General features: G+C 40.5%; 1 protein-coding gene across 12 annotated transcripts in view; it reads left to right on the top strand.

Moving 5' to 3' along the window:
- Window positions 1-11,116, top strand: part of MLIP (muscular LMNA-interacting protein) — a 301,030-nt gene that overhangs the window by 12,496 nt on the left and 277,418 nt on the right. For 5 of the 12 annotated variants that reach the window (XM_010848552.1, XM_010848556.1, XM_010848551.1 and 2 more), the window contains exon 1: window positions 29-496. The exons of 1 other annotated variant lie outside the window; for it this stretch is intronic. In XM_010848552.1, coding sequence (XP_010846854.1) covers window positions 434-496 — 63 coding nt within the window. In that variant the 5' untranslated portion in view covers window positions 29-433. Of the gene's footprint in view, window positions 1-26; window positions 497-2,447; window positions 5,386-11,116 lie in introns of those variants that run through there. 6 more of the 12 variants (XM_010848555.1, XM_010848554.1, XM_010848553.1 and 3 more) reach the window with 4 other exon arrangements.

Here is an 11,116-nt window from a genome sequence, read left to right as displayed (position 1 = left end):
ATCCAAGACAGGATTCGTCCTTTTAAATTTTGTTTATTAGGCCCATATTCTATAGTACGTTTTATTTGACTGCAATGGCTATTAATGAACTCTTTGACAGTGGCTCTTTGTCACAGACATCTTTCTTGGCTCAGGGAACCTAACATGTAGGGATAATCTCCTGTTGAGGAGTTGCTTTCTTATCTAGTGACATTTATCATTATCTAAGGCCAGCTGCCTGACGTCTCTTCAGGGCTCTGTTTATGGGGTTTGAACATCTATAAATGGAAACACTAGCTAACCAGAAATTATCGCCAGGGCTTTCTGATAGTGTCCTGGGCTCTCACAACTTGGAATGTCCTGCAATATCTAACATGTAAGCACATCACATCATTTTCTAGAGAGAATCGGAATCTTGCCTTTTCTTTCTCTCTCTCTCTCATTCTCTTTCAACATGGACTTTGAAAAGCATGGAAAAGGAAGCTTATTAAATGAGAATTTAGAGGAGAAACTGACGGTAAGGCTGATATTTCACAAACACGGATTTATGATATAACTAGCAGAGCAAAAGTCAGTTGTTATAGTGTGAAAACGTTATACCAGGCACCTGTGTTTCCCTGTTTTTCTGGTCAATGACCTTGAAATCAATGAGTTCCAAGGGTTTTACTGAAAACAATGTGATAAAATTATTAATATGATGTCGTTACTAGAATGTGGGTAAATTAGATTTAGTTAAATGATATGGTTTATCTCTGTTTTAACAACCAGGATCCATTTATTTTGAGACCTGGTGGTGGTCACCTCAATACTGGGAGGTTATTTTCTTTACTCATATGAAGTTTAGCGAATATTCAAAACTCAATTTCAGAGATACCAGGAATGTGTGTCAAGGGAAATCTGAGTATTATGGACAATTTTAATTTTTTTTATGGAAAAAGTTGATAAAATGTAAGGATAAAATTTACTTTTGAAAAAGTTTAGTTTTTGGCAGTAAAATTTGTAAAAGTTGCTTTACCTTGATGCTAAGAAATTTAGTGTCAGTAAACACAGTGGCCACTTCTGTCTGCTCAAACACAGAATGTGCTGTAATCTAGATTAGAATGTATTGTTCATGGTTCACCTGATAGGTTTAGGAGATTGATTATGTTTATAAAGTTACTGAGGCTTCAGAGTTAATGTTAGAACAGGGCATGGCTTATTTTAATAGCTGTACAAGTAGCAAAAACTAAAACTGTATTGACTATAAGACTGTGGCTTCTTGAACTCATGAGAATGTATTGTTCTGGATGTCTGACATTGAGATATATGCACTAGCAATGATATTAAAACCTGAAAGGTGGAAGAAAAAACCATATTGCGTTGAAAACTCCTAACGTATGTTAGAATTTCATGGTCTTGAAGAAATATATTGGATAAAATATATAAAACTTCTTCTTAAAGGATTTGGGTCATTTTGAATATTGACCGTGGACCTCTCTTCAGGTGATTGTTTAAACATGTCATGGCCCCAGACCCCTTTGCTTTTGGACTGTTTTAAAAAGTCATGTATTACTGTAGAACTAACTAGGGGTTTTGAATCAGGAAGATCTGATGAGAATCCTCACTCCATCACTTCTAAATGTGGGGTGATGGGATTTTGTTTAAGCCTTTGGCGTCTCAGTTAAGTCGCTTGTTGATGGGGAGCAGTGATACTTAATCGGAAGGCTGTTACGAGCATCAACTATAATGTATGTGAAGTCCCTCGGCTGAACCTGTTATTTTCAAACTGCTTTTGGCCTGACTTACTTAGCAAGTACATATCCAGGCTTTGTTTACATAAAATGAGAAAGCTGAAATGCATTTCAAAGTAAAAGGAACACTCAGATATGTGAACTATAAGGCTTAGGAGTTATAAAACCTTGATGGAACCAGATAGATGGTTAATAAATACACCAGTAAGAGTTGCTATGAACGAGTGTGAAATTGGATCCAGAGCTCACTGGCAGTCTTTTAGAGGAATAATAAACATAGTGGACATGGGGCAAGTGAACAAAAGTGAAAATGAACTCTTGGTGTATAAACGTTTCACTGCCCGGGAGGTCAAAGGTGCCCGAATCTCTCCGGAACACAGCTCTGAATCAAGAAGTGAGCAAAAACCTCTCTTTAGAGGGAGTAATTGTCATAACATTCATGGACTTTTGTCTGGAGGGGAAGCCTAGGACTGGCCCCTGATTAATTTCCAGGAGATTTGCAGGAAAATCTGGGGTGGATCAGAAGACGCCAGAATATCCGATCTGTACTGAGCATAGGCGGTTCTCAGGGAGGGCAGGAACACAGTAAATAAAGTTCAGTACTTGGGAAAGTTACCTGTGCAGATAAATAGATAAATAAGTAAATGGTGCTAGTACTCAGCTGCTCAGTTGTGTCTGATTCTTTGTGCCCGTGTGGACTGTAGCCTGCCAGGGTCCTCTGTCTTTGGGTTTTTCCAGGCAAGAATACTGGAGTGGGTTGCCATTTCCTACTCCAAAAATAAGTAAATAATATAACAAGTAAAATTAAAGCAAGAAATCTTGACTACTTTCCAAACTCCTTTTATTTTAGATGATTAAATGCATCAACAAAGAATTTCACTTACATTGATCTTTAACTGAAATTTATTAATGAAAAAGAAAATACAGTATTAACAGAGTAAAAATAGTCATGCGTCTCAGAGCATTCTGACTTAATGGTGGTTTCTTTCTCTTAAAAGGTGATAAGAACAAATAGATCTCACACATAAGTCTAATAATTTCTATCACATCAGTCAGTATATCTCGAGACAATTCTATCTTCCCAAGTAATAAATGTTCAATAAATATCACAAAAATCATCATAATGAGAAGGGTACAACAGCCAACTCATTTTATACGGATGCTTGGTAGAAACAAATGAACACAGTGGAACTGACTGCTGTGTTTTTTACTCAAAAAACATTGCTTTTTTGAGTAAAAGTAACTATCTGAGATTGAGAAAGAAATTAATCATCTGACAGTTTGTTAAACAGGATGTGTATAATATAAGAAGCTTAAAACTGGTATTTTAAGTAAAATTTTACCTTTAATTATTAAAATTTTTTTTACTTATTTTAAATTTGAGGGTGAAAGACTTATCCTATGACATGTAGATTTCCTTAGGATCCACAAAAACATTCTCCTCAATTTTAGGGAAAGAGAATCCTGACTCTTTTGAATACAATGAAAGAGAAATGATGTGGAAGAAAAAATGATGGGTAAAATATAAGTATACCAAACATACATTTAAAAATTCTGTGGTAATCCAGTGAAGGGTAGTACTTTAAGGTTAAATCAACTATCAATTTATAGATTCAATAATAAAAGTAAAATCTTTTTCTAAGAAGAAATCTGTTAGCAAACAAAACACAAAACTACTATTTTGGCTATAATTCCCGATATCATTGTTGAGTTTTGTTTGGAGCATTTTCAAAGAGTCAACTTCATGTCTGTCCTGAGAAACAAAAAGATCCTTTCAGATCGGTATGTATTCCTGAATGCCCATTTGAACAAGACATGTGCTAAGGGCTGCCACGGAACATGCTTGATAAAGCCTCGGCCATCGAGGAGATTATTATGTTTTGATTGTTTTTTAGTAGATTATAAAGGAATAATGGTAAGCTTCAGTAGCTTAGAAATATTCTAAGGGTGCAAAACATAAACATTCCAAATTTTTTCATTCTTACATAGACTCGGGACAGCAAGACTATATATAATTACTCATCAGAATGTCTTAACAATGAGAACAATCGTGAAGCATTTTATGCAGTAACATATTTTGTTTCATTATAATATCAACTGCTGGAGGAGATCACAGAGAGAACATGACCTCTGGTTGACCCAAGAGCAAGACCAGGCAGTGGAAGCCTCCTCCCTGGTCCCCTGTCCTTAGAATATGAATTCTGTCTACTGTTCCCACAGTGGGAGCTGTTTCAGGGATGCAGCCTTGAGAAGAAGGGGATGCTGAGACTGTCTGGGTGGGATGGTCTGACTGGACCAGGTAGGACCTCTCTGTAAACTTCTAAGATTCTGACAGGCAATCCAGGAGATTGACTTCTCTTGCTGATGCCCAAGAAAGCCTTGTATGTAAGATCCCTGTTTATTAAACCTTCCACCCACCTTCTGGAGTCTCTGCCCCTTCTCTGGTCTCTCCTAACCCTCCCCGTATGATAACCAATTTCAAATTTCACCCAGCAAGCTCCCAAGGCATCAAACCAACATCTGCATACCTATTTATTTTTCTTATTGTATCTAACTAGGGTCCCTGGTAACAGGCACTTAGTAGGTGCTTACATATCTGAACAAAAAAGTGTAGACTACTGCCAATGTTTTTGGTGTGTTATTGAGAGATTATTTTCTGTACAGCTTGAGTGTTGTTTCTGATCTATGCATTATTTCTGACAAGGTAGCATCACATAATACAATAAGTGGTAAATTTAAGTTTGTAATTCTCTGGAGGAAAGGTGCTGAATCTCTGTATCTTTATATCATAATTGATTGCCCTAGATCCTTAATAAACTAATTCTGGTGATGACCAAGATGAAGGGAAGTGGAGAACAAACAAACAATATTTCCTTTTCTTTGACATTTGGTCATTTATCTTGAAAACTTCCTTCCATTTCTTTGCTATTTGTGAGAGTGGTCCAGTGACCCTTGCTATGTTCTGGACTTCACTGAGAAGTTGTTCTGAATGCCCACTGTGTCTGGTTACTCTGATGTAGAGGATATGAGTTAATCTGTGCCCAAACCTTAACTCCTCCATGCTACTGGCTCATTCGGTTTTCCGGGTGGCACCGTCACGGAGAATGGCAGGCATCTGCGCGTCTCTGAGAATGCCGCTGACCTCTCTGGCACGTCTGTGGTGCCTGCTGTGAATTCTACACACCTCCCAAGATGGCCCATTTGTCATCAGTATATTTTGAATTTAACTATTTGAGAGAGCCAAAGCTCTGTAATAAGCTGACACTCAACATACTCTGTGGAAATAATTATTTTTCACAAAACAGATGGGTGGTACTGAACACAATTTTATGGTAAGCAGCTCAGTAAGCCTCCCTTGACTGGAAGGCAAACAGAGGAAACTCAGAACTAGCTTCTCTGAATTCCTGAGCTCAGTGTCACTTCCGAACTTTTAGTGAGATCAAGTCAGTTGGTCTCATATCTTACAGGGGTAGACCTCCTCTGAGAAGTCAGTAGAGGGGCATAGGATTGATCAGTCTATACCAGGTATTAGGGAGTTGATTGATTAAGATGTGCTCTCCAAAGAACTCAAACAGCCCTCAAGCATTGTGAGTAGTAAGAAGATTCTGGTTTCACCCTAGGTGAAGATGTATAGTTGCACAGAGTAACCATGAGTCCTGACCACTGGCAAGTCAAGGTAAAAAACTAAGTAACTACTCTTAGAGCTCTCTTTCATGAGAAATAGTCCCACCCGACGGAGGGGCCTGGTAGGCTGCAGTCATGGGGTCGCTAAGAGTCGGGCACAACTGAGCGACTTCACTTTCACTTTTCACTTTCATGCACTGGAGGAGGAAATGGTACCCCACTCCAGTATTCTTGCCTGGAGAATCCCAGGGACGGAGGAGCCTGGTGGGCTGCCGTCTGTGGGGTCGTGCAGAGTCGGACACGACTGAAGCGACTTAGCAGCAGTAGCAGCAGCAACCTCTCTCTGGCCTCCTGTTCATAGAGCCAGTAACACATTTTTAAAGCTATCCGAAGAATCTGTAGCATGATATAAAGAAGGGAGGGAGGAGATGAGACGCCGTGATGCCATAATGGTGATGGGTCACTGTCATGGGAATCAGTGGGAAACTGTCAAAGCAGTGGGAACTGACTCTTCTTTTAAAACTAATTTTTACTGGAGTGTAGTTGCTTTACAATGTTGTGTTCGTTTCTGCTGTGCAGTCAAGTGAATCAGTTGCGTATATGCATGCATCGACCTCTGTATAGTTCCTTCCTGGTTAGGTCACCACAGAGCACCGAGTAGAGTTCCCTGCTCTGCCGTAGGTCCTCACGAGTTGTCTGCGTAACGTAGAGTAGTGTGTATATGTCAGTCTCCGTCTCCGGGTTCATCCCGCCCGTCCTTCACTCCTTGGGAACCTTAAGTTTGTTCTCTACATCTGTACTCTATTTCTGCTTTGCAAATAAGTTCATTTGTACCGTTTTTCTAGATCCCACGTATAAATGATGTTATATGATACTTGTTTTTCTGTTTCTGACTATGTCTCTGCAAATGGCACTATTTCATCCCTTCTTTGGCTGAGTAATACTCCTTTGTGTATTCATATATACACACACAAGTCTTTCCTGTCCATTCCTCTGTCAGTGGACATGTGTAAATTGCTCCGTCTTGGCTGTTGGAGACAGTGCTGCCTTGCACACTGGGTGCAGGGGCACGCATCCTTTTGAACTATGGTTTTGTCTGGATATGTGCCGAGGAGTGGTGTTGCTGGATCATATGGTAGCTCTGTTTTTAGCTTTTTAAGGAGCCTCCATACTGTTCTCCATAATGGCTGCACCAATTTTGTAGTTGAGTCTTAATGGGCATCATGGCAGAATAAGGTGAGGCTGGGAAAATGATGAGTTAGGGTAGGTGAGTGCATGCAGGTGTTCTGGGGACCATTCTAACATATCTATGAAAATCAGAACAGAGAACCTACGTGTGTGTGTGTGTTCTGGGGACCATTCTAATATATCTATGAAAATCAGAACGGAGAACCTACGTGTGTGTGTGTGTGTGTGTGTCTGTGTTCTGGGGACCATTCTAACATATCTGTGAAAATCAGAACAGAGTGTGTGTGTGTGATGTGTGTGTGTGTGTGTGTGTGTGATGAGGACTTCTTATTCCAAAGAAGAGGCTTTCTTCCTAAGTGCCTATGTGGTGAAAAACATGCTGTATCTGAGGCTAGGGAAGGTTGTATTTGTCTGGCTTTTGACAAGTCACTTAACCTTTGGTGTCCTGGGGGTTCCCTGGTGGCTTAGTCAGTAAAGAATGTGCCTGAAATGCAGGAGATCTGGGTTCTGTCTCTGGGTTGGGAAGATTCCCTGGAGGAGGGCATGGAAATCCACTCCAGTGTTCTTGCCTGGAGAATCCCATGGACAGAGGAGCCTGGTGGGCTACAGTCCATGGGGTCACAAAGAGCTGGACACAACTGAGTGACTAACACTAGCTAGTGTCCTAGCTAAGAGGCTAGGTTGTACAAGGCTGGGTTGGATTTGCCAAGATTGTTATTCTCTCTGAAACTTTGAGTCTCTAGCAAAATACCCTTTGGCTGTGTGCTGATTAAATTTTTTCCATGGCAAAGAATGTCTGTTTATACAAACATTGAAATAATTTGTGTTTTTATGTCATCACTGACCAAATGTAAAACAGAAGTTGTCATGATTAGATTAAACCTTCCTTGCAGTATAGAAAGTTCACAGTTCAGTGCTCACAAATTGAACTGCATATATTTTCAATGTTTTCACTGAGAAATGACAAAGATTTGAGAACTGGATCATGGGGGAAAATTATGGAATCGATGAAGAAAGAAGCATGTAATTGCTTCAATATTAACACTGAAATATTATCAAAATAAGGCATTCTGTTTTCTTACAGCAGTACATAAAGTGGGCTCTGTGTTTTCATCAGGAGTAGCAATTTACAAAATATGGGCTCTGTGTTTTAAATGTTATTTCTGAGATGGTTTGTTTAGGGCGTATTCATTCCCTCTTGTAGTTCTCGCTGCTCCTTGCAATGTGCCTGACACAGATAACTTGGTCCCTTTGCAACTCTAATTTTAGTCCCTTTTGCATCACTGAGGTTGAGGAAAAAGTGGATTGCACACGAATGGCAAAATCCTAGCCACCATTTCCATTTTTCTTTTTTCTCAAAGGGAAAAAAATGAGGGCTGAGTCTATTAGAACCCAGGGCAGGGAGGGGAAGAGAAAAGTGAAACTGATAAGGATCCAGATTTCTACTTTATGGTTCACAGGAAGTTCTCGAAGCCAAACCAGTCCTTTGAAAATCACTGCTAATTAAAGCAGTGTCTGCTGATAATGTAAGTCTGAGATGCGCTGTTTGAATGGGTCTTTTGCTGGAGCTCTGTGTGCTGACGAGTAGAAGAAAGATGGATGGTGGGCTCTCACCGAGCTGTGATTTCACAGCGATGTTTGTAACACCCTGTACTGCGGTGAGGTGGTTCCTAGGTTCTCGTTGTGGGAATTAACAATGACTTAACTAGCCACGCGTGCTGTCCGGGGTATGGCTTCCCCCAGGGAATGGCAAGCAGACTGTGGTATTAGTGATGCAAGCACGTTAGAGAGTCGAGGGCTTTGTTTTGCTGCCTGATCATAAAAATAAGGAGATGGCTTTTTAAAATGGCGAGAGGGTGTCTGCGATTTAACAGCCGGCATTTCTCTTTTATTTATAACCTGAGATTTTCTGGAGCGTCCTTTCGTCACTTTCCTTCTCAGTTAAGTGGGGGTTTCCTTGCACAGGTAGCTTCTGGGGAAGATGTCCCCACAGTTTTTTCTCCAAGATTGGCCTTGTGTCTGTCAGGATGTAGCCATTCAGAGACCACTTCATGCTCATGAATACTACCTTGATGACGTTCATTTTCAGAGCAGAGGAGAGAGCTCACAGGATTGCTTTCCTGAACCTGTTCCACTTTGCTGGGATGTCACGTCATCATGGGGAAGCTGAATGAGAAAATGTCAGCTTGAATTAATAAGCTTATTAGAGAAAGGGCAGCTCTTTTAGAAAACGTGAAGGTAATATGGAAAAAATCAAATGTTTTCTGATTTCTGGTTTGCTTTTCCAGTGGACCTCAGCTTTCAACCTGGGAATTCCTGTCTGTCTGTCGTTCCGTTGGCTTCTTCTCATTCGTTCATTCATCCATCCAGCCTGGGAGTTCTCTGCGTGTAGCATGTGACTTTCTGCCCACCCGTTCTCCTTTGCACGGCAAGTGGAAGAAGAAGTGGGATGGGTCTTAGAGACCGCCAAAGAATTCTCTTCTTTGCAGCCCACCTACAGTCCTGCCCTGTGAAATTTGCCTTCCTTGGCTCTGGTGCCTCCAGGGTTTGGACAGGCATCTATCAGGGCCCCTTCCTAGCTGCAGCTCTGCTTCACAGCGCAATGCACCTCCGTCTCCTATCTTCCAGGAACTTACGGCACACAGCTTCATGCTGATTCCCCTCCTATGATAGGTCTCTTATAGTTGTGGGTTTATTCTTTTAGATTCCTTTTCTCTCCTTTTAATGCAGTCCAGAGGAGGATGTGAGGGAAATGCCTGGGTTCCTTCAGTCTTCTCGAACCAAAAGACGTGTCAAAAGTCAATCTTCCTCAATGTTCAATGTTGGAAAATCTTTTCAGTAGGTGGTGAGTGTTGTCAAACACCCAGATTCTTCATTGAGAGAGAGGTTCTGATGTATAAATGTTGTATAAGCCATGCTATATGGTGTGCCAAGAAATATTCTGAGCATGTAATTAAAAATATTATGCTGTTTCTGAAAGTTGGTAAATGAATATTATTGTTTTGACCCTGCTTCTTTGTGCCATAGTGATGGTGGTGGTTCAATGCAGGGACTCTGGGGTGAGCGTTCAAATCCAGGCTCTTACGTGATCATTCTACATCAGCTTCGGTTTCCTTACCTCTAAAACAGGATGTGACTCGCCTCCCAGGGCCGTTATATGGACTGGCAATGAGGAAAGTTTGGAAAAGCACTTGCATACAACAAGCCTTCAATAAACAGGAGCCATTAGGCAAAAGGAAATCACAATGGGGTACAAATTACACAAACCCTGGATTTGTGTCTGGGGTTTGTCCTCTGCGAGAGAATGTGATTTCTTTTTTCTTTTTAAAAATTTTTGCCCACACTACACAGCATGTGGGATCATAGTTTCCTGACCAAAAGTCAAATCCTCACACCCTGCAATAGAAGCAAGGAGTCTTAACCACAAGACCACTAGGGAAGTCCTGAGGCTGTGATTTCAAACCAGAGGCAATGCTTAGAAGGTGTGCCAGCATCAAAATTCTAAGCTTTAATTTTGTCTCTCCTGGAAGGGTGACCAAATTTCAAAAGTAAGAGTGTTTATTTTATTTTTCCCAATTATTTTAATTTTAATTAATTTTTATTGGAGTGGAGTTGCTTTACAGTGTTGGTTAGTTTCTACTGGACAGCAAAATGAATCAGCCCTACATATACGTGTATCCTTTCCCTTTGGACTTCCTTCCCGTTCAGGTCACTGCAGAGCATTAAGTAGAGTTCCCTGTGTATACAGTAGGTTCTCATTGTTATCTATTTTATGTACAGTATCAGTAGTTTCTGTAGATCAATCCCGATCTCTTAATTCCTCGTAGCCTCCTACTTCCCCCTTTGATATCGATACATTTGTTCTCTATATCTGTGTCTCTATTTCTGCTTTGCAGATAAGATCATCTATACCATTTGTATAGATTCCATATATACATATGCACTAATGTATGATATTTGTTTTTCTCTTTCTGACTTATTTCTCTCTGTATGACACTCTCCGGGTACATCTGCATCTCTACAAATGAACCATTTCATTCCTTTTTATGGCTGAGTAATATTCCATTATACACATGTACCACATCTTCTGTATCCATTCCTCTGTCGATGGGCATTTAGGTTGCTTCCACATCCTTGCTATTGTAAACAGTGCTGCAATGAACATTGGGGTGCGTGCATCTTTTTGAATTACGGTTTTCTCACAATTGCACTCATCTCACATGCTAGTAAAGTAATGCTCAAAATTCTCCAAGCCAGGCTTCAGCAATATGTGAACTGTGAACTTCCTGATGTTCAAGCTGGTTTTAGAAAAGGCAGAGGAACCAGAGATCAGATTGCCAACATCAGCTGGATCATAGAAAAAGCAAAAGAGTTCCAGAAAAACATGTATTTCTGCTTTATTGACTATGCCAAAGCCTTTGACTGTGTGGATCACAATAAACTGTGGAAAATTCTGAAAGAGATGGGAATACCAGACCACCTGATCTGCCTCTTGAGAAATTTGTATGCAGGTCAGGAAGCAACAGTTAGAACTGGACATGGAACAACAGACTGGTTCCAAATAGGAAAAGGAGTATGTCAAGGCTGTATATTGT

This window comes from Bison bison, unplaced genomic scaffold (genome assembly GCF_000754665.1).
Source record: "Bison bison bison isolate TAMUID 2011002044 unplaced genomic scaffold, Bison_UMD1.0 scf7180017864270, whole genome shotgun sequence".
NCBI lineage: Eukaryota > Metazoa > Chordata > Mammalia > Artiodactyla > Bovidae > Bison > Bison bison.
The sequence above is the reverse complement of the archived record's forward strand: the minus strand, read 5'-3'. Positions and strand labels throughout refer to the sequence as shown.